At 37.7% G+C, this 25,417-nt stretch overlaps 1 protein-coding gene across 1 annotated transcript in view; it reads left to right on the top strand.

Moving 5' to 3' along the window:
• The first annotated feature begins 463 nt into the window (after positions 1-463).
• Positions 464-25,417, top strand: part of LOC122804368 (C-C motif chemokine 28-like) — a 36,165-nt gene continuing 11,211 nt past the window's right edge. The window contains exons 1-2 of the mRNA XM_044074188.1: positions 464-597; positions 14,687-14,810. Of these exons, the coding sequence (XP_043930123.1) occupies positions 534-597; positions 14,687-14,810 (188 nt within the window). The 5' untranslated portion in view covers positions 464-533. The remainder of the gene's footprint in view (positions 598-14,686; positions 14,811-25,417) is intronic.

Below are 25,417 nucleotides of genomic sequence, written 5' to 3'. Positions count from 1 at the left end.
AAATAGAGATTGCATCCAGTGTTATGTCTCAGATGTATTAGTGTCCTACTTATCAGGTCTTGTATCGTGTGCTACAGAAAAAGTTTAAAGAAATTCACAAAAGGAATCAGCTCTTAAAACTACACAGTGTAGGGTATGCAAAGCATAGCTTTTCCAGTTGTAGTCTGCCATTATTGTACACTGACATATTGCCTTGAGTTACTGTTACCCACAGAATGGAAACTTACAAGCTCACACGAGTCAATCAACCATGTTGTTTTACTTGTATAACAAGTTTCTCCAAGAAAGTTTTTTTTTTCACTTTTTGGTAAATAAAAAAAAAATTATCTTAACTATTTTTGAATGATGTCCAAGGTGGAAGGAGGCAGGTTATATCATCTGGAAACTTAGAAGCTTTGCTTGTCCTTAGTAAAATATAAAATACTTCCTTTTGTTTCACCTGTGCAAAAATTAGCCTGGGAGGAGTTTTCCCAGGCTATATATCAGTGCATTTCTTGCATCAAATTACAGAAGCAGAAGCTTTGCCTAAGACAATGGATCTGAAGATGTTATCTCTCCTTACAGCTGCTACAGTTATTCTTGTTTGCAGTGCTGATGGTGAGTTATACTTTTTTCTCTTTATCTTCTGTATTCTGATTTGCATTTTGCTCTGGCATTTCCAGTATTTAATCTTCTTTGATATGTGCTTCATTTCAGTGTGCAACGTCATATGCTTGTAAAGGGTCATAGATAGTTTAGGCAGAGTATGAGCTAGGAGCTTATTTTAAAAGCCAGTGGTGGTCAAAATTTGCATTTTCTTCTCCTTCGGTCCATTGCTGTTTAAGATATTATGCTTAAAATTGTTAGACACACTGTAGCCTACCAGGCAGGGCTACGTGTAAGTGAAGTAGATGAGACTAAAAGCCATGTCTTCAAGTTTGCATTTCAATACCTTAACCAATATACTACAGTAGTACTTTGTCATGAAATCAATTCCAATATAGTTTTTGCACTGAGCAGCTAAGTGGCAAAAACAAATTGGTTTTAGTTTAGCTCACTGTAGCACATGGAAACATTGTACCTGTGCTGTAATGCATTTGGGATTGTACAATGGACCAGTTATGAAATATGTAGCCAGGAAATGAAGTCTGGAAAGCCTATAAGCCATAGGTATGCTGTTTTCTTCTTATCAATGAGTAGGGTACAAAATAAAAGTCCTAAAGTTTGCAATGAGTAGGGTACAAAATAAAAGTCCTAAAGTTTGCAATGAGTAGGGTACAAAATAAAAGTCCTACAGGTTGGGCATCTCTGAGGCTGGCCATGGATCCAGTGTTACATGACTGGGCATTTCTGAAAGCAAGTGCATCTCTCTGCAACAATGATGGATGTTTATAGTATAGAAATGGTCTAATAAACACACATCTTCAGTATCCAAATTGTGATTTACTCCCATTACCACTGAATCACCTCTTTACTCTTGAATGCTTCAGTTAGTTTGAAGAACACTCACTTGAAGACTATCTACCCTGAAAGGGAATGATTCACTGTGTGAGGGAGTTATGCTGAGAGTAGCTGAGTACTGGTGTATATTTGTTATTGTTGGGAGGGGAGGGGGGCAGAACAGACCACAGTGAAGCCTGTGGCTAAGAAAACTTGTGGGTAATAAAAGCATAATTCAGACACAGCATGATGTCAATAGACACTGAGTATCAAGACAGACCTGTTTAACACCACAACTAGCTTATTTTATTTAATGTTCTGATATCTAATAAACCATGTCATGTTACACACATGAAAATAAAAAAAATCCAACAGGATGTTCAACCACCTCCATTTATTCCAGGTAAATCTGGTACCTCGGCCATTTGCCTTTATCCAAGTAGAAGGCGAATGGCTGAAGTACTAGAATTACTTGGAAAATACGGAGGTGGCTAAACAGTCTGATGGACTTTTTTTTAATTTTTTCTTTTGGTGTAATGTGCTGTTGTTTCATCATGTTACACACATGCACAGATAGTGCACACTGTGAACAGTTTTGATAATAGCCCCTGGGGCACTCAATACTTTCATTCATTTGCTCATTCTCCAATTACGTAACCTGGAACTTAACCAATGCTCCCTGATACCTCCTGGCCTACTGCACTCCATTTGGAATCTCCCTGTCCCTCATTTCAGTGCCAGAAGTCAGTAGAGGATTTTCAATGAAAAAAGACAAGAAAAGAAAGAGAGAAGGAAAGGCAGGTTTTTTTATGAACTCCCACAGATGGCATTTACAGTCTTCCATTGGGTTAATGTGTACATACAGTAGGAATAGTCACAACAAATCAGTAAAACATCTTAACATATTTGTGAACACACATATAGATGACATGCAGATTCATAGCTCATATATTTCATTGTCTAAATGACTGATAACATAAATAAAAAATGTGTCAATATTAGCAGCAGGAATTCTGTTGTATATGAGCTTTCTTGCACTATAGCTAAATTTCTTATTAATGAGTATTTAAGAGACATAATAAAGAAGTATGCTGTAAGTGGGTGGAATACCTCCCAGATTCATGAAATAATGTTTTGATAGCACTCCTTAAATGTTTCTTTCTTTCTTTTGTTTTTTCATTTGTTGGTATATTAATGGCTGAAAAAATCTATCTGTATATTAGGCATCTTTTGAGGAGCGACACAAAAGCAGATTTCCAAGCATGCTAACACTGTGGTGATTATACATTGTGGAAGAATGCAGTTTTAGGCATGCCACGGTGCACACAGTTCTGATAATTCAAATCATCATTTTATTGATATAATAAGCAGAACCTTGAACTCATGAATTAATGTAATCAGACAAAAATCTGAATTACAAAGTTCCTCTTCTATGTCTGCCACTAATGCTGTTTTCTTACAGTCCATAGTTAATCCTGTTTGACATGTATCACTTATGATTATAGCTGTGCTTACACATATGTTATAGTGCATGTAACTGTGCTTACTCATATGTTAGAGATAGTGCATGTAACTGTGCTTACATGTATGTTAGATATAGTGCATGTAACTGTGCTTACACATATGTTAGATATAGTGTATGTAACTCTGCTTACATGTATGTTAGATATAGTGCATGTAACTCTGCTTACACATATGTTAGATATAGTGCGTGTAACTGTGCTTACAAGTATGTTAGATATATTGCATGTAACTGCTTACACATATGGTAGATACAGTGCATGTAACTGTGCTTGCATGTATGTTAGATATAGTGCATGTAACTGTGCTTGCATGTATGTTAGATATAGTGCATGTAACTGTGCTTACACGTATGTTAGATACAGTGCATGTAACTGTGGTTACACGTATGTTAGATATAGTGCATGTAACTGTGCTTACACATATGTTAGATATAGTGCATGTAACTATGCTTACATGTATGTTAAATATAGTGCATGTAACTGTACTTACATGTATGTTAAAAACAGTGCATGTAACTGTGCTTACACATATGTTAGATATAGTGCATGTAACCTAAAGAGTAAATGTAGTGAAGCAGTCAGAAGACTTACACATGCACTTCACAAAATAGTGAAACTAAATACACCTTCTGTCTGGCAAATGGAAATAAAACAGACACGATTGCTATCTTACTCCTCAGTGCTTCAGCTTTAGCCTTCTTGAGAAGATATAGTCTTTATTGCCACACAATAAACTATATAAATTGTATTAGAACTCATTGGTAACTAGCTTCTTAAAGACACATATACTTGTATGGTCTTTTGAAACAACGCGTTATATGACAAAAGAGACAGAGCAGCTGTTACTACCTTTTTCAGCAGAAGATATCATAGTGTTGTAATCATATGAAAAATATAAAGACAGATTGTCTACATTCATATCACATGATTTTCTCCCTGTAATTCTGTAGCAAGAAAAAATCTTTGTATCTTATTGTCCTACCTATCTCTATTTAGCTTTTGATAATTGCTTATTCTGCCTTTAAACATTGCTGGTTAATATTAGGAGAAATGTTGTTCTATAAGGTAAATGTTATCAAAGATACCTGTGTGCACTTATGTAGGTATGCAAAAAAATACAGAAAATGCAGTGTGTGTTTTTAGGTTTTGAAAACTTGTACAGTTAATATAAAAGGTAAAAATGTTAAGTTGAACAAGACATATATTTGTAAAAGAATTAGAAGTGTATAGCGTTGTTGCCTCACAGCAAGAGGTTCTCCTGTTCGATTTTCGGCTGGAGTGCAGGGAGTGCCTTCTGTGTAGAGCCTGCATGTCCTCCCCGTGGTTGGGTGGCATTTGAAAGACATGCATAAATGGGTCGTGCCTTCATTGAAGGTTGGACGTCGAGCTGGCACCTCAGCGTTTGTGAAAATCTACTGCCAATCATTAGCAGACCAGAGTTCCGCTGTGGTGACCCCTAACCGGGAAAAGTCAAAAGACAAACAACAACAACATGCTATTAAATGTGCCTGTAATCTGTTTAAATGTTACATAGGGCAAACTAAACAAATGACAAAGGTAAAAATACAAGAGCTTGCTGGAGATGTGAGAATAACATTTTGTGAAGTTTGTATCTTTAAGAATCTAGCTTACCAATGGGTTCTGACAGTATTTATATGGCGTACTGTATGTCACCCTGTGAAGGCAGAAGCCAGAGCATTAAGAGTAAACTATCCATTTTTCTTGTTTCATTTCTAGTTGCATAACAAAAATGTGTATACAAGCTGCAGACTTAAACTGGTTGTTTTTCCTGTCTTATAAGGTTTCTTAATTTATCTGACATCTGGATAGACTGGACATTTTTTGAATGGTAATAATTATTAAAGGAGAACTGTACCCACAGACTCAAAAATCATGTTTATTTCATCATGGTTTGGTGTTTCCTACATTTTAACAACACTCTGGGACTATTTACAGGTTTTTAAATATTTCTATACATAGTTTCTGAGTCTGACCACATGGGGTCTGGCATCTTGAAGTAATTCTGATTGTATAGTCTGCCTCTAGGTATCCCACAATGCAGTGCTTGTCTGTAAAAAAATACATCACGCAGGCCTCTTTCTTCCTAAAACTTCTGTCACTGCATTGATTTTATATGCATACACTGTTGTCTTTCAGTCAGTTTTAAGTAACATTTCACGCTGTTCAGTGACTGTTTAACACAAACAGTGCAAATGCCACAGAACAGGCTTTCAAAGTGCCTTTAACTGCTGCTTCTTTTTAGAATGGCTAAACTGCAGTCTTTTGTGAAGCCTGAATTGTACTGCTTTGACTCATATCCCATCCCTCTTCACACCTAACTTCCACAGCTGTCAAAGTGCTAAGGGTAATTTGAGCTGTTACCTGTTGTGATTTACAGTTCAGAGACTTGACTCATGTACTGTTTCTTTGTTCTAGCCTTTACTTTCTGTATGGGTAGGGGAAGGACCAGGGAGCTGTGACATCACAGCATGGGTGGGTGTTTAGGACAGTAGTGGTGATGTCAGTTTGGGGAGGGAAACTACCAAAAAACTACCTGCATTCTGTGACCTTGATGACATCATTAAATTGGAGACTGGGACAGGGTGGGACAAAAAATTTTAGAAAGTGAAACCACCACAGTACAGTAAGGTACTGTTCTAGTTGTGGGAAACAGTCAATTTAAAATATTTTAAATGCTGTATTGTTTGTTATTCATAGCAGTGACAGTAAACAGGGAGAAAAAAGACAGAGAAGTTGAGCATTTAGTAATAGAACCCCATTGTTGTCCTTTAAGTTGCTTTTCTTCAAAGTGCTGCAAATCTGACAGTTGTGAATGTAGTCTCTTGCAGGCCTCTCCATAGATGGGTATGCACCATGAAATGTTGCATCATTTGTTACCTCATTAATTTTCAATACTATAACTTACTGATGCAACAATGTATGTTCCTGATTGTGTCATATCAGTCTTTTACAGATAATGATCCCTGTAAGGCTTTTTACAGAACTGCTTTCTTGGCTGCACACTATTGAAGAATCTGTCCTTAGTATTTCAGCAGGGGCCACTACAAGATAATTGCCCATGGATGAGCAGAGATGTAGAGGTCAGTACTTCTCATGGCTGTCTTGGTATGCACACAGCCTTCATCCTTGCAATCACATTTTAAAACAGGGAAGTATGAACAATTCTCCCATACTTACTTATGCTAGGACTGCTGCCTTTGCAACTTGTAAAGTGCTTGCTGGATTAGACAGTGACCCAGCCGAAAGAGAAACCTTCACCTTTTCTTCATCCCCATAGCAGTATCACCTTCATGGTAACAGAACACATTTTGCTACCTTTGTAATACACAAAAGACTTTAAATAGGAAGCAACCTAAAAAGGTCTTTACAACAACATAATATTGTTGATAAGGAATGATCATTTTAATTTAATTTGTTGCCATCATCTATCTGTCATAGTACAAAGCAACCATTGTGCAAAACAGTAAATTTAAAGACTGCATATACTGCAGGAAAGAAATTAAATATTGCCTCACAAAAGAAATTAAATCTTGCTTTAATGTTTTTTGTCTGATGTTTGAAAGCATATTGATTAACCAAATAGCTGACAAGAGCTCAAACTCAGATTGCATTCAAAGTAAAGATAAATGCAAGGTACAGTGTCTTATACTAGAGTTAAACACTGTATAAAAAGGCTATGAAGAGGATCATAGGATCATAGGAAGTTACTAGGCTATTGGCCCTGAGGCCCTTGCAAGCCTAGCTAATAATTAAGCCCATGTTAAGACAAGTCAGCACCCGATGTCCCTGTACAGCAGGGACACAGGAGGAATCCTAGGGGTGTATTTTCTTTCCCCATCCAGTTATCCAGGTTGAACTTAAAAAGGGTTAATGAAGTACTCTGCTTGACATGGAGAAGGAGTCTATTCCACAGAAGGGGAGTCTCTGGGACACAAATCTGTCACAACCAAGTCCTATTGATGTCACTGAGGTCACGCATGCAGGTTACTCGAGTGGAGCTTGACTTTCAGATATGCAGCAGTCCCATCAAGGTGGGGCTGAGATAGCTTTGTATGCCAGACAGAGGTCACCTCTGAGGAGTCTATATGAGACTGAGTAGAGGGACAGGCCTTTTAGCCTATCTGTGTAGTGCAGATGTTTGAGGCCCTGAATTCTCCTGGTGAGGAACCTCTGTAGTCTCTTCAGCTGCTACATGTGCTTTGTAATGGTACATGCCAAAAGGGGCATTGTATTCAATAATGGGTCTTATAAGGGATGAATACAGGAATGTTATGACCTCCTTGTCCCTGGATGAGATACACTTCCTAATGAGGTGGGCCACGTAGAAAGCATTCCATACAATGGAGGCAATGCGGTGGTCAAAAGTCAGTTTGCTATCAATCTTGGTGCAGAAGTCCCTCATGACTGATTGCATGCTTATGACTTTGTTATTAATGTAATAATTTGTGGGGATGTCACTCTCAGCAAAGGGGATGATGATGCATTTTTTGGCATTCAGTTTGAGGCCATGTTTCTGGCACCAATCATTTGTCTGGGTAAGACCCTCTTGGAGGATGACCACATCACTAGGGGAATTAATGACAGCACCCAGCTTGCAGTTATCTGCAAACTTCATCAGCCATAGACCACTGGTTTTGGCCTGCACCTCAGAAAAATATATCCCAAACAACAGAGGCTCCAAAACAGACCCTTGGGATACACAACTCATTACAGGTCTACTGCTTGAGGTGGCTTCCCCTATTTTAACTAGGTGGGTTCTATCAGTTAGCCAGTTTTCTACCCATCTGATAACATAAGGATTGATGCCTAGTTCAGAGAGTTTATCTGTTATACCCGAGTGGAGAATAGTATTGAAGGCTTTGGCCAGGTTAATGTAGGTGGTGTGTCTTCCCCTCACCCATGGCTTTGGTGACTGTTTCAAAGAATTCAACCAAATTTAGCAGGCATGATCTCCCCTTCATGAAACCAAACTGTGTGGGATCAAGTGTTGGAGGTTGCTAATGTCTTTGTTAATGAGATCCATGATAATCTGTTCAATGGGCTTGCAGATCATACTAGTTAGGCTGATGGGTCTATAATTTCCTGGATCGGTGAACACTTCACCTTTGTGCAAAGGGATGACAGTGGCTGTCCTCCACTCGACTGGGATGAAGCTGGTACTTAGACTTTGGTCGAATACGGTGCCTAATGATGGTGCAAGTTACTGCCAAAGTTCATGTAGGATGCAGCCTGGGATGTTATCAGGTCCCATGAAGGCTGTATTTTTTGCCTTTGAAAGGGCAGTGAAGGCTTGCTCCTTGGAGATAAGAGGAGGGGGCAGGTGATGGAGATGTCCTGATTTACTGATGGGGGGACAGAGGCAAACTTTGCTACTGATTCTGTTTCTACAAAACCTTGGACTTCTTATTAAAACTGTTTAATCATTTAAGGTGTTTTGGACATTATCTGCAGCATAGAACAGCAATCCTTAACTAAGAGCTGTTGGACATGCTCCACTTAAAGAAATCCCAATCCCTCAGAGCTACATGCTCTAGGGACCTAAACCTTGTCACTACAATAAACAGAACATGCTGGAGGGATAGATTCCTGTCCCAGAGACTTCCCATACTCTGGAACAGACTACCTATCTATGTCAAACAGAGCTCCTCATTAGCACTCTTCAAGAAAAATCTTGATGATTGGATGGGAAATGGGAAATTCACCCTGGGGATCACTTCTGTGGCTCTGCTCAACAGGGGCACAGGAAAATAATTTTCTTGGGTGGCGAAAGTCAGGGTACATTTTTTGGCTAGGCTTGTATGGGCCCTAGGGCCGATAGCCTAGTACCTACCTATGAAACTATGAACCTATATCCTGGCTTAAGAAAATCCAACTAGACAACAAACCACATGTGTTCATACCATAGCAAATGACATTCCACAACAAACTACAAGAAGCTTTTTATGATTTTCTACCTATTAGTTTTTGATGAATATACAGAGTGATAAGATACAACAATACTTTTTAAAATGTGTGTGTGTGTGTGTGTGTGTGTGTGTGTGGTGTGCATGACACTGCCACCCTTCCTAAACCATGGTAGGCTTGAGTAGCAAATTTACACCCCTTACCTTGTAAACATCCATTTTTGCGCTGTCGGTTAATTCAGTTGTCGGTGGAGTCAGTTTCGTTATTTTAAGTTGTCAATGGTTTGATAGGTACCCATATATATATATATATATATATATATATATATATATATATATATACATATACGTATGTATAAAACAAAGGGAAAAAAAGGTACAGAGACAAACCATTCAGTTAGAACTGTTAGAAAAACCCAGCCAAGGTAGAGTGTTCACTGTGCGATACCTTAAACCTCCTGTAATGGAAGCCTATGGGATATATGCAAATGACCCCTTAAAACATCAAGTGTTTCAGCTATACATATAAACATATCTATAACTAATCTGTCTCTTTCTCCATATATATATATATATATATATATATATATATATATATATATATATATATGTAGATAGCTAGACAGATATATCTTTTTTAAGGATACAGTATAGGGATTAAAGCGTAAAACATATATTTACTATGGGTAGAGCAAGTTCTTCATACCTGTCCCCTTTCCAGTTTATTTAATCAATGACAAGTTCACAACTCAATCATACAAGTATGTCTCCTGAGTTCCTGCAAAACATTGGAATGTAAATGTGATTTATGCAATTGATATTTTGGTGGTATCCAGTGATGATTGTATTGTGACAAACTACTTTTACTTCTGCAAAACTCACTTTAATCGTATACCCTATAACTTTTTAATGTCATGAGTGTGTAAGCGAATACAGACAATAGAGAATCACAGAAGGCAGGCAGTTATACAGGTAAATGATTGCAAGACCTTTTTACAGATGCAATAAAACAGACGAGATTACTACAGTGACGGCATCACTTCACCTGCTAAAGGTGGTAATATGTATTACATTCCTCAGCAGTCAAAAGGAAGGAGGCACGTCAAACTGTAATATCATTATTAAAATATTTCATCATTGCATCAAGAAGTAGAGTTTAAAGATGTACAAATAAGCAAAAATAGAATAAAGGAATTTAAGTCATCAGAACATATACCGAAAGGATGATAAAAATCCTAATTAAACTGAAATAAGACTAGTGGAATATATATTGACCAATCATATATATCTCTGTACTCCTTTCACAACCATTGAAATGTATTCTCTTAAAAAAGTCACAAAGAAACTTTCCATTCTATTGACAGTAGTTGAAAATGAACAACAGTCATATATTCAATATTACACACACGCTAGGAAAGTGATTTACTAATGGCATAAAAACTTGCTGCAATAGTAAGTCTCATCAAATACCTGTGTCCCATGCAAATGCAAAATATTGTACACCATGGATCACCATTTAAAGTTCACCATACAGTGATGTCAATTTCTCTGTCTGCCCGTACAGATGATTTTGTTGTGTTTTTTTCTTTTTTTAATATCAAATTCCCCTAGTGTTTATTAAAATAACTGGATTGAGGCATGATTTTCCCATGACCTGACATGGTTATAATGCCTCACGTTTAGCACAATACATCAGTTTTGCTTGTTGTAAGAGTGCAAATGAAACAGTGAATATAAAATGAGCTATAACTGAAGTATAGGATGTTCATCTACAGATAAATATTTAGTGGGATAAGGTATGTTCCCACTTTGGATGTTTTTACAAGTGAGCATTAATCAGTAATATCAGCATATATATGACTTGAGGTATAATATATCCCAGACTCAGAGTAATATTAATGAAAAGAAGGAACTTCATTGCCACCTTTTATATCAGCATTCTTTTAGTCACTATCCAAAGCCTGTGAACAAAGGTTAGGATGGGGGCATTGATCAGTAAGTCAGTGTTTACTAAATGATAACTTCATCCTATTAAACACACAGTCTGGCACAAGATGTGCAGTATGGCCACTGCTGCACCCATCTAATAGTCAGTCCCCTGATCCCTTTGACCCTCACTCATGGTGAACACTACAAGATACTTAGACTCCTCTATTGGGGGTAGCTGCTGCTTTGCCACTTACACACAGGAATCTGGTCTTTTGCAGGAAAGAACCATGACCTCTATCTGATTTGGAGGTTGTGATACTCCACACACTTTGCACTCATTACAAACTGCCTCTACTTGACACCAACAGGACAGCAATATCTGAAAACAAAAAAAAAAGATTCAAGCTTTACTTCACACATGATGCTCTCCAAAGTTTAGCTGCAACTTAATGTCCTGCAAATTAAACTCATGGAGGACAGAAACTGAGGCAAGACCAACCCTCTGTGGAACCCTTAATGCAGCTTAAACATATTTTACTTAAAAGTGAAAACTTCCCTACAAGTGCAAACAGCCATCGTCATGACCCATTATTCCTGGGACTGACTACTATTGTAGCTCTTCATACAAGATATTTCAGAGCGCACTGCCTTATGAATTCTGCAGGTCCACCGAAAGCATGATAACCATACTGATGGACTCCCACAGCTCCTCCAAGTAAATCACTGCTTCTTGGCCAGGTCAGAATCTAGCATGTTTCTCATTAATAAGAGCTTTAATTATTGGGCAAAGTTTCTTTTCCAGCACCCTATCAAAGAATATTCCAGAGAAATCCATCCATCCAACCACTACCTTTCTTTCCACTCCACTAACTACCTTGATTATAGCAAGATCAGATGCTCATAAGCCTAGTAAATATTATACAGCAGGAACTTCTTATTGTAACATTTGTTAATGTCTGTTATGTACTTCACAGATAAAGATTTTAGTTGTCTACTGATGTACTATGTTCTTCATCTGTAAATATGTTGTAAGTAATTGCTATGTTAAATTGTTAATCGTTATGTAATCCAATGTAACTACTGTATGTTTATTTTAACTGTGGAGCTTTTCTCCCCGGGCCTTTGCTGAAAATGGACCTACGTCCAGTCGGACACTCCCGGTCAACAAATATAAATAAATAAATAAATAAATAAATTGATGAGCTTGATCCCTCTGTACCTGAAACACACTCTTTCATCATCTTGTTTTTTTTTTTTTTTTTTTAAATTGGGATCCCCATGCCATTTTGTGGAGATAGTGCCCCTGCCCTTCAGATGGATCTATATTAATGAAGACATTCCAACAATACTCAGTGTCTTCAGAACCTATGACTGGATTTCATACATTGCCACAGTCTTGCTACCTCTATTTTGGTTATTTCTTGCAGTGACCCTATCTATAAAATGAATACAATCCCACTAGTTGCTTGTTGTCATACATGCTCAAAACAGTCCATGTCCACTGGGTTCAGGAGTTCCTCAGATTGATCATTCCACCATTCTGCAATGTCACCAAATGAGGGATCATTTCTCTTATCTTGTTGAAAACAGCATGGGCAGTGTTTCAACTCTACCCTTCCTGAGTCTCAAGATGGTTTTCCAGAATCAGTTTTAAGCTATTTGATAGCCATTCTCCATGGCATTTCCAAACTCTTCACACATCTAGGTCTTCACTTCAGCGACAGTTGCAGCTGTTGATTTCCTGGCCTATTGGCAGATATCAGGTAAATCTGAAACCCTCCTCCCACTAGAATTGTATAGAAGACCTCTAACTTGAACAGAGTCCATCTGGACTCTGTGTCCATGACTTGCCAAGTTTTTTTTGGAAACACTCTTAAAGAAGGCTTAGCTGAACTAATCTCCTGTATAAACATCTGTTAGGCATCCCTAGGCCATCCTCTTGGTCTTGGTCTTCCAGGCAATCCAAATGGTGAGTAGATGACAGCCAAGTATCTCTCTTGACCTAAGTGCCCAGAACATATAGCCTCTTGTCTGAAAACAGAACTACAAAAGCATTTGTCAACCTTTGGCCAAGGTACCATGGTAACAAATACCATACTTTTGGGCATCCTTGTTTTTGAACATGGTGTTCATTATAAATAATGCATGACTAGCACAGAGGTCCAGTAACAATTAAACAGTCTCCCGATAATGCTACCCTAGATATCACGATCATTTCCCATATCAGCAATGGAGTCTCTCACAGAATTAATGTCTGTAGGTGGCACTCTATCAAGCATGACTCCCACAGTCTTCAAGGCTAACCATTCTCCATAAATAGACACAAATAGACAAAAGTTTTCTTGCTGTAAATCATAAGCCCACAGAGGCAACCACCTAATATATTGTCACAAACTCCAGCTTTAAGTCACCCAGCTGGGGGGGGGGGGGTTGCAGTATCCCCACATCTCTCTTGAGGGGCACCTCCAGGGAAATAGAGAGACCACTGGTGACTGAGAAGCCTGGTTAAAGAATCAATGCTCTCCATAAAGGTATAACCAGCTATATCTAATAAATGTTATAAAACATGGAAATGTACTTAATTAAATCAGATATACTGACAGCAAAAGTAAATAATAGCAGTGCTTGTATAATTCATTTATTTAACATTTTCTAACTAGGGAAGTGAATTGGACCAGGGACACATTTCAGCCACAAACCAATCTATAGAGGTAGAGACAACATACAGGCAAGCAAGAGCAATGAAACAACCAAATATATACTTTACAAATCTCATAACAGAAGAAAATGGAATTCAAGTTTAGTAGTAGATTTTATCATAAAGGGAGAAGGAAGTACACATTTGAGAGATCACGCAACAAACAATTGGAGGTCTTAAAATATAATGACAATGGTAAGAATATGTCATTACTTTGTTACAGGTAGATATTGAACATTTAGAGGTAAAGCTATTTAACTATTTACAGGAAAGGGTATATGCAGCAGTAAAAGCAGACTAAATGAAAAAGATGTATAAATAATCCTACTTCTCATCCTATTATCAGAAATAAATCAATAGAGAGCAGATTTGGCACTGACGGTTAAAAAGAATAGGTAGCTGTATGAGAGTCGATTGGTATGGATGTGTCTGCCAGTGTCCCTAAACAATTACATTTGTTTTCACCAATAACATGTGATCTGAGATTATATAAGATGATCTAAAGGTGAGCTTTCAGCATGAGAAAATAGTAATGGTGCTAAGGGAAATCTCTGCGATTCATAAAGGGGGCATCAGCAGAAATATAGAAATGTTACCTTTCAATTGTTTATATAGCTGGTGAGACTAAATCCAATGTATTGCATGCACTTCTGGAGACTGTACATCAGTAAGAACACCAACAGAATGGAAACTGTGTACAGATGGTCAACTAAAATGGTTTAGGAACTGTACCTCAAGAGGCAAGACTTACAAATTGTGACTAAGGAAAGGATGTTTACAGCTTTGAAAAAAGGTAAGCAGAAACACACTGAATTTAATAAAGTCCAAGAGAGTAACTTACTTTAGAGTAAAATGAAGACATACTACTCAAGAAAGACAATCAGAATTGGGCACAGAGATTATGTTAGGAAGAATTGTTTCAGATATATATTTGTAGATGAAGAGAACAGCCTTTCTGAGGAATATGTGAAACCATATCCAGCAGTGCAATTCAAAAATGCAGGAGGCACACATAAAACAGCTGTAATAGAATACAGGAAAAGGTAAGACAATTGGTTAACAAGTCAGTTAGGAGGAAGACTAGGCAAACTAGTTTCCTTACCTTCCAGCACTTTCTGTAATCCTGGGTAAGTCTGCATAACTGAATAAACACGTGATACAAACATCACTTATGCTTCTCTGTTTCCTTCTAGCTGTGAGTGTCAGCACTAACTGTTGTACAGAAGTGTCCAAAGATGCCCCAAAGAAGTTGCTGAGACATGTGAAAGAATATCAGATACAGAAACAAGATGGCATCTGTGAAATAAAAGCTGTTGTGTAAGTGTCTGGATAATGTTGTCTAACCACATTTGAGTTTTGATCATCTAGACATTTTTATAGACAAGAGAATGCTTAAGCAACAGACCATAGGTAGGGCAGGTTATGATGGGTTTTACTCTCAGTGGGCAAACATTGGTCTAAAGTGATGCCCAAGAGTCAAATACTGTTGCTGGGAGGGAATAAATCCCACCACGAGCCCTACACTTACATCATACATTATTGCAATCATTCTATTTGATGTCACAAGTTTCTTTTTACAAAGCATGGAATTAATAAAGACTATGGCTGAAGTTCGACCCACTCATACAAACTCACATACAGCTGAACTTAAATTTTGCTTATTTTTGCCATTATGCATACTTTGTGTTTTTATACACTGTTGGAAACTGCTGGTGTTCTAGTTGGTGTGATTCTCAAACAATCTGGAAATATATTGCTGATTGATAAGTATATTTCTTGGCATTTTAACCTTTCAGAGTTCTGCATTGTCTTAATTTTGCCTGACTGAATTATTGCTTGCCTAACTGAATTATTTTATATATTTTTCTGGCATTGTTTTATGTTTCTCATCTGTCCTGAAACATTTTTCCTCCTATTTCTGAGGTTGAGTTTATAAAACTGGTCTAACAGCTTTTGTATTATCTGATTGCTTCAAGGCTTGCTGATTTAAAAATAGTTTCTGTTTGTAAATTCTTGCATACACTGTTGGAATCTTCTGGCGTTCCAGCTGGTGTGATTCTCCAACAATCTGAAAATATATCACTGATTAATAAGTATATTTCTTGGCATTTTAACCTTTCATCATTCTACATTGTCTTAATTTTGCCCGACTGAATTATTGTTTGCCTGACTGAATTATTTTATATATTTTCTGGCATTGTTTTATGTTTCTCATCTGTCCTGTAACTAGTTTCCCCCCTCCCCCCACCCTATTCTTGTGGTGTTGTTGTAGTTGGTGACTTTGCAGTTGCCCGATCCTACTGTAAATTTGATCTGGGACACCCCTCCCAGTCTGGTGTTCACTCTACTTAATACAGAGAGAACATTTGAGAAGGCCAATCCCTTGAACTTTTTTCTTCTGCTCCTCCTTCCTCTCTCCTTGCACTTTACTAAAAAATAAAAATTGCACTTTATTTTGCTTTTGCCTCTTCTTAAAAGTACTCAATTGTATTTATTCTGCTGCATTTATTACTGCTTGGTAGTAGCCTGATTAAATTGTAACTGTTATTCTAAGCCTTTTGGTTGAAGCACTTAGGCTTCAGACCAGTTGTTTTACGTTAAGGTTTGTGGTCTGCACTGTTGTGGCAGGACAGGTAGCCTACATCCTTCTAAGTTGGGAGTTGCTGATTGAAGGCTTAGCGTCTGTTATTCTAAAAGTGTATTAGTTCTGGTTTAAGCACTTGGGCTTTGGGCCAGTTATTTTACATTAAGAAGGTGTGGTCTGCACTCTTGTGGGAGGAGAGGGTAGATTCTGCCCTTCTGAGCTGGGAGTTTCTGGTTAAAGGCTTATTGTGCCTGTTTATTTGAACTGTTTCTTTCTGAAATTGGTACACCTTGTTTGCTGTAGCATAGACTAAATTCAGACCTGCTGAATCTAGCTTTGCTTGTATAATTTGAGCACTAATCCAGACCATCTTTTTTTGGAGAAGGTTTCCCCTGCACCCTAGTGGCAGGATTGTGCAGTTAGAACTTGTCTGATCGAAGACTGCTGGAACGGGGCTCAGTTTTTAGCTTTTTATTGGTTAATTTGTTTAAATCAGTTTGCTCATTTGCTACTGTTTTATTAAAAAAAATACACTTTATGAATCACTGCTTAGCTAGTGTTAAACTATTCCCGGTGCCATAAAGTCTTCTTTTCAAATTTTCCCTTAAAACTAGCCAGTTTTAGTTTTAGCACTCAAATCTGTTTCTTTGAGCTCAGCACTTGTTCAGAACTCGTTGTAAGCACTAAATAAGCTACAAATTACTACAACACTCAACTTTCCTCACTTGTCTAGAGGAAAACAGTTTTTAGTACTTAATAAATAAGCACCTATCCAGGCATGTCTAAGGGTCAGCCCCCAGTGTTTTCTCCTGTCTACCTGATGAATCTGAGCATCTTGGGGCAATGCAGCAATTGTCTCATGTACACAGACAACCCTCTCCTCCTACCACCCAACACTACAACCTGTGAGAGATGCACTTATATAGCCAAACTGGAAGCAAAGCTCTCTTCACCCAAGACTGGACTAGATAGTCAATAGGAAAAGGTAAACTTGCACCACACCACACTCATCACATAGTCCCTCAAAACCTACACCACCAAAACACACACATAGCAACACAAAACACACACCTACATTCATGGAGGCTCTCAATAAAAATCTGCTGAAGCAACAGAGATCTCCAAAGCAGAAACATATGCAACTTCCACCCCCAAACACAACCCAAATGACACATAGCCCACAAACTCAGTGTGCCACTCAACCACAGCCCATAAGGCATAACAACGTACCCAACACTCTAGTCATAGGTGACTTTATAGTCAGGCACACTGATGTTCCACTCACCAGGCTAAACAAGGAGAAAGTTACTGTCAGCTGCCTGTCGGGTGCCAGGATCTGCCACATAACACACGCAATCAGGTCACGCCACAAGTACAAATATGACTCTGTCATTGTCCATGTTGGTGTGAATGACGTGAGACGTACCTCCCTGGACTACATGAAAAGAGATATGGAGGAGCTCTCTAATCTTATAGTCCAGGCAGGTATGACCCTAGCCCTGAGTAGCATCCTGCCATCACCCAGATTGATACCACAGTACAAGGACAAAATGATCAACTTCAACAATTGGCTAAGCTTCTGGTGTCATTCTAAGGGGATCCAGTATCTGTCTGCCTGGGATGACATGATCGACAAACCACGATGCTTTACCAGAGATGGCCTGCACTAGTCAACCTTGGGATTCCCGATACTGGCTAAGGCTCTTGCCACCCCTATAGTGCCTTTTTTAGGCAAGGTTCAAATGACAAATTCTCCACCATAACAGGTACAAGCAAGCAAAATCTGAGGGTAATGCTACTCAATGATAGAAGTCTAAACTTCAAAATCCATTCACTCAAGGCACTCCTTAAAATGGAGAACATCGACATCTGTGCAGTGACAGAGACATGGTTCAAGGCTCCAGAGAACACTCCTGCATTACCAGGCTATAATTCATACCACACCTTTCGGTCACCTAACCTGGACCGAAACACTAAATGTGGAGGTGTGTCCATATTCATTAAGGATATCCACACCTCCAGGCTATTTGCTCAGCATAATACATCTGAGATTATCCAAGTGCAATTAACTCTGGGCAAGACCGCAATCCAAATTGTAACTTGCTACAGATCCCCCACCATGTCCCAGGTTTTGCACTCCTAATTTCTTGATACACTGGAAAATATTAGGGTACAACCCAACACCCTAATAATGGGCGATTTCAACTACCCCACCATTAACTGGGAAAACTACTCATGTACCAACTCTTTTGCTCAACGTTTTCTGGAATTAATAAATTCCAACGCCTTGGAACAACTTATCCACACCCCCACCAGGGGAAGCAATATCCTAGACCTGATCATTACCAGCATGGGCGACCGGTGTTCCACACCAGAGGTCAATTCCTTTTTGGTCAGAGCTGACCATAAGCTAATCAGCCTAGACATCCACATCCTGCCCTCACCCCCCATTAGGGAAACCACTGTAAAAAATTTCTCCAAAGCCAACTTCATGCTTCTTAAGACAGAAGACAGAAGTGGCAAACTTCACAACACCCATGCAGATGGACAATAGAGATACAACTGCTGAATCCTACACAAATGCACTTTATAAGCACTTACATGAGTGCCTGGATCGTGCTATCCCTAACAGAACCAAGATGCTATCCTCCAAAAAAAGGAAGCCAATCTGGTGGTCCTCTGCCATAAACAAACTCTACAACAAAAGAAAGAAACTGTTGCTAAAAAGAGTAAAATCCCATGACTGGAAGAACTCCCTGGTCAGTAAGAAGCTGAGATCCCTCATAAAATCCTCTGCAGAAATACCTCACAAAGAGGATTACTGGTCTCAAACAGATGCCCTACGCAGGCCGTCTAAAATAACTCCAGCTTTACTCCATCGCATATCACCTACTCAGAGGTGATCTCTGTCTAACATACAAAGCTATGTCAAACCCAGAGCTGGTGGACATGCTTCACTTAAAGAAATCCCAATCCCTCCAGGCTACATGCTCTAGGGACCTAAACATTGTCACCACAATAAACAGAACATGCTGGAGGGATAGATTCCTGCCCTAGATATTTCCCATGCTCTGGAACAAACTACCTATCTATATCAAACAAAGCTCCTCATTAGCACTCTTCAAGATAAATCTTGATGACTGGATGGGAAATAGGAAATTCACCCCTGGGGATCACCTCTGTGGCTTTGCTTGACAGGGGCACAGGAAAATAATTTTCTTGGGTGGCAAAAGCCAGGGTACCTTTTTGGCTAGGCTTGTATTGACCCTAGGACCGATAGCCTAGTACCTACCTATGAACCTATGAACCTAATATTATGTTGTGGGTGGCTAAAGAACATGATGACAGAAAACAATTTTTCAAAACCAAAGCATGATTTCATATTAAATTGTACAACTTCAATTTCACCTATTATTGTACAGAATGAGAAGCGCAAAAAATGATACAGTAAATTTTTTGTCCAAGAATCTGTTATTAGGCAAAGCAAAAGTTTCAGTCATACAGCTTTATGTGAGAGATACTGACTTGTTGCCAGTAAGTATATGAGCACGTGGGCTTTTGACAGCTCCTTCATGAGTCATTGCAATGCTGGCTTTTTTCTTTTCTTTTTATAAGGGATTATTGGGATTTGGGGTAAATGTAATAGTGTGAATTATTACAGAATTTATTTCCAAAGAAGCACACTGTTACTTGATCAGAACTCTTAATTTTTAGTCTGTTACACATTCCATGTTATGGTAACTAAGTTTAATAGTTTAATCTTTGCAATCTACAAGCTGTCTAGACAATCAGCACTGAATTCAAACAGGATATATTTTAAGTTACTTTGTCTGATGTTTCTCACAGGCAGTCTTCAATACTTAGTGATAAATTTGTTTCTGTAATTTGCCCTCTGGCTTGTTGCAATGATGTATAGAGCTAATCATGTTATAACAGAAAAAACAGCATCTTGTGTTCTGTTAGGTGCTAACACATCTATATTGCTGAAATGTTATTTTTATTTACTTTGCACTGTCTTATTCTCTTAAACAGACAAACGAGGCATGACACTTTTTACAAGTCCATCACAAACAGACATAATTTAATTTTAATTTTATCTTGTACATCAGGCATTTCTACCTTCGTAATGAATAGTAGTCATCATTGTTAAGAACAAGAAGCCACCATTTATAAGAAAAGAGAATTGAAGTATTACTGACAGGCTTCTTTATTTTATTCATTTAACCGAGTAAGCCTAATGGCAACAAGTGCCCATTTTCTGACCATACCTCTCAAACTTTTAGTGCAAGAAATGTGGACAAAGCTTAAAATAATCACTTAGAGTCCAACTAGAAAAAATGGGCTATGAAAAAATAACTTGATCCTGGAAACTAGCTCGCCTTCACATCATCCCCGCTGGCCTATCTAAATCACAAATACATACATTAGTAACACTTGTCTCACCATAGCTCTCAACCAGTCAGGGACAAATTTCAACAGAATCAGGGACAAATCCAGAAGAAATCAGGGACACTTTTAAAATATTAGTGCTATTAGCTTGAGACATTGACAGAATCAGAGCATATGAATTAATATACACTTTCTGAAGTAAAAAAAATAACTCTTAATTATTGTCATTATTCATTAAATATAATTCACCACCTTTCCTCCAAAAGTCACTAGTTTTAGGGGGGATTAAGAGGGACAGAGCCAAAATTCAAGTCAAAATCAGGGACGTCTCTGAAAATCAGCTACAGTTAAGAGGTATGAGTCTCATTACTTAAATATTACATTACACTACATTGGAAGGATAGAGCATCACTTACCTTGGAGGGTTTCAAAACATATAGCTACCAAACACCTACTTGCACATAAATACTTAACTTTCACACAGAAATCACACACCCACTTTGCAGAATTCTGGAAATCCCTTTTTGATCACATTCTAGTATTAGGTTGGTATATTGTATTAATGATGGACATTTGGCATATTTGTAAATAATTGTAAATAATTTTGTTCAGTTATAGTACTCCATTCTGTTATTACTGTTCACAATGACACTGTTTCATTATTGTTGTTATGTTTACTGTAATTTTGATAAAAAAAGAAATAAAAGATTTTTCACAAAATATAATAATGGGGAATCAAAATTCAAGGGCCCAAAAATAGGGACAAATTATAAATATTGCTCTTAGAAAGTTTCTAGAATAACAGGATTTGTGTTAGCATGAATTTTGTAAAAGACATGAATTCTGAGCCTCAAATATATGTCACTATTGACTTCAGTCTTAAGTGATCCCCCCACCCAAAAAAAACCCATAAATTACATAAGGAAAAGACCAAAATTCTGGAGCAAAAATCTGGACATTAACTGAAAATCTGTACAGTTGAGAGGTATGTTTCTAAGGCAACCTAGCATGCTCGGCATCACACAGTAATACTTGAGAAGGAATCAAACCCTGTATCTTTGCTACAGGCAAATGTATGTTTCTTTAATCCTCAGTGCTAACTACCAGAGAGAGACCACCATCAACATTTTGTGATCTGATGAATGTTACATTGCTCTGTGCACCCCATCACTTCTTTTTTTTCTTCTGAATATAATGGGCATTGATATACTACCCCAACAAGCTAGCCTATTGACATGAATGATATGAAAACACACCACCTGGCCATTCTAATGAATTACTGAAATCTTTCATTTCTGTGCATTTGCACCTGGGTCATGTCTGAAAAGGTTCCTGAGACCAGTTCACCCACCTGGTTACAAAGTAAAAATAAAAACAATATTTATGAATAGTTAATCATATACTAGTTATCCAATGGGGAAATAAATGAATAAAGTGGGTAAAATCTGTTGCCATAGATTACATTTCTGTGACTCACTATAGCAGTATATATAAACAGAATATAATTCCAAATGTTTATGTCTAAAGTTGTTGATCTGGTAGCATTTCCATTAACAGGAAACAAATTGTATTTTTTTTTAAAGTTTGCTACTTTAGCATTTTAATAGCCAAACTATGGAGGATGCAGTCATACTGGTAACTTAGACAAAGTACAAGAACACTGTAAATCTAGCACATTACAATGGTCAAGGATACAGTGGCCATTCTGAAAAGTCATACATTTGTACCATTGAAAAAGGTCTACAGGTACATTACTCTGCTGTGTCTCTTCTAAGGTCTTGTGATAAGTAGACCTGTATTGTTTTAATTTCTCCAAGTCCTTTGGGTTTCTAATACCATGATGGGAATGGAAGCTATTCCTATGTCAAAGTATAAAGTTCATGAAATTAGTATTGTTTCAGTCTTTGAGACTAGCCAAAAGTGCTCTTCACAACGCCTGCAATGTACCCAGAGTTGACTCCTTCAGCAATTCATATGGAGTTACATGTATCAGTAGCATATCTAACTACACCTGTAAATTCTTTTTTATGAGATCCATTCCTCCTAAGGTTTACTCTCATTATGTCGAGTGCACATTGCTCAACACTGCATATGAGCAACACTAATCAGTGAATCCCGTAATGCCGAACGATCAAAATGTCGCAAAAACACAAAATTCAACATTTCCGACCACTGTACACCCAAAACAAGTGCTAACATGGGTCAAAAAGTGGGCAGGAATTTCCTATTCACAACACTGGCATTCAGCATTTTCAGCAATCACAGATCAGGGTTTGCATTTGCAGTGTTGAGCAATGTGTGCTCGACATAATGATAGTAAACCTTCCTCCTACTACTATTGGAAGTGTCTGGGTATCCTTCTTCCACATTGCCCTCATTTCTGCCTGTAAATCCTGGTATTTTATGACTTTGTGTCTTTCTGTACGTAGGACACTGTAATCACTGGGTGTAGCAGTTTCAGTAATCAATGCTACTTTTGTCTTCTTTTAATGGAATACTATATCTAGTTTTCTCGCATCTATTTTTTGAATTGTTGGTAATAGGTGATCCCATGTGATATAAACATCATCATTTTCTATAATGTTTTGTGGCTAATGTTTCCAATGCTTCTCATCAACTTCAGTATTGTAATGTTTGCACAATCCCCAGTGCAAAGTCTTGCCACATTATTATGCCTTTCAGTATACAGGCCCTCTGCCATTAATATGTCAAACACAGCAAGAAGATGAATGACTGTTTCTGTTTTATAAAATCTGTGTTTATTTGTTTCTCCTGCATGTTGAATGGACTTTGTAAACCAACGTGTACATAGTCCACTACCCTGGGCCACCAATATTAACCTTTCGTCTTGTGGTTTAAATTCACCTCTCTTTAACCATTCCTGCATCAGATCCTGATCAACATGAGGTTGTTCCAGGAGTTTTCTGTACTTGCAACTATATTTTTGCTTTTTCCACATTTCTTGCCTTCTCATCTGATCCTTCACTTTATATTCTTTCGTTTTTGTCGCATATACAGTTGCTGCCTGATTTTTGCCTACTTCTGGTTTGATTTCCATTTCCGTATGCTTTTGCTAAACTAAGCAGGGAAGTCATCTTTGACTTGTTCTCCTCATGTTTAAAAACATTCACTGTGTTTGCATCTTGTGAAGTCAGCAGATATATATACAGTCCTATGATTGTAGATTTATACATGTAATCAGTTTTGAGGAGGCTCGTACCTCCCTCAGAATGAGGAATATATAATCTTGGTATACACTGATTTTTATAAATAATTTGATAAGTGTGAAGCATTTTTCTGTTTTCCTGTCCAGATGATGCAATACCTTTTGGGATGAGCCAGTTCAAAGTTAGAACAGGAAGAGCAAATTGGTTTATACCTTGGATTTTGTTCCTAGAGATCAGGGCTGTTTTCAGTATTAATTTTAGTCTTCTAAAATGTTCCTTACTAAGTTTTATTTGCATTTGCTCATGTTTTATTGTCGATCCTTCATCAATTCTGATATATATATATATATATATATATATATATATATATATATATATATATATATATATATATATATATACTCCCTATGGCTCAATTTCCTGTATATCATATTTCTGTCCCAGACTGATATTTCTTGGTGCTGCAGTTTTCCTGCTTTAATGTTTGCTTTTGCACATTTATCAAGAACCAAATGACATTCTTGCATTGTCTGAGAAAGATTTGACCTCTTGCAGTTGTGCTTTCAGTTCCTCATCTGATGAACTATGCAGTTTTAAATCATCCACAAAAAGAAGATGAGAAATCTTTGCACTTTGTTGTTATCTGGAAACCAAATTGTAACCATGACCTAACCTGTTAAGTAGACAGCTTAATGGGTCAAGGACAAGACAAAAAAGTAGAGGTGACAAACAGTCACCTTTGACCTTTGAATTTTTATCTCTGGGATAATAATTTGTCCCTTATCATGGCTTACCTGCAAAGTGGTTTGCCACTTTTTCATAGTCACTGTAATGTAATTGATCAGTGTAGGGTGCATCTTACACATTTGTAAGCACTCTTTTATCCATGAATGTGGGATACTATCAAATGCTTTTTTGTAGTCTAACCATACCATACTTAGATTCTTCACCTTTTTACAATTCTCCTTTATTTAACAACAAATGATCCTTTGTTTCATATGACTTTCTTTTGTGACCCTTTTATTCTACTGCCATGATTGAGTTTTCTTCTGATTATAAACTCTGTTGGCATCAGTTCCAGTGTATAGTTTATATATCGTCGGAAGGCAAGTTACTGGTCTATGTTTTTTAAGATATCTTGCAGGTTCACTCTTAAGGTGCATTATAATTTTTCTTGTTGTTAACCAGGCTTGTGTCTGTGGAGTGCATATAAATAGTTCTTACTCACAGCTAAATCTTTGTGTAAAGATGTTAATACTTTTGGCCAAAAGTTAGGCACTGCATCTGGGCCTGGGGTTTTCCATTTAGGAACTTTTTTTAATTTTGTTTCAATTTTGTCTGGCCATTACCTCATCCCATTTCATATCCTGTACATTTCAACTTCTTATTGTTCTTCTTGTTATGTTCCACAGGATCTTATAGGTTCATAGGTTCATAGGTTAGTACTAACTAACTGCCCCCTGCCCTTTTTTTTAGCCTAGGCAGTTATCCCTTGTGAGATTCAAACTCTGTACCTTGTGTTTGTAAGGCAAACACCTTAACCATTAGGCCACCCTCCCAACCCACTGATATTCTTCACTGATATTTCTCCATAATGCGTCTATTTCTGCTTTTTTTTTTTTTTTTTGTGGCATTTTGTTCCTTATGCCTTGTTTCCCATTTCTCTATAAAACGTTTTTGGATCATCAATGAATTGCTTATTTTGTACTTTTTCTTTATATTTATCTGGATATCTTCTAAGTTTTTCTGCTGTGCTGACATCTTTAGTTTATTATTTGCAATAG

The sequence above is a fragment of the Protopterus annectens genome, chromosome 1.part1 (genome assembly GCF_019279795.1).
Source record: "Protopterus annectens isolate FY-2018-M chromosome 1.part1, PAN1.0, whole genome shotgun sequence".
In the NCBI taxonomy this organism is placed as follows: Eukaryota; Metazoa; Chordata; order Ceratodontiformes; family Protopteridae; genus Protopterus; species Protopterus annectens.
This window is presented reverse-complemented; position numbering and strand designations above follow the sequence as displayed.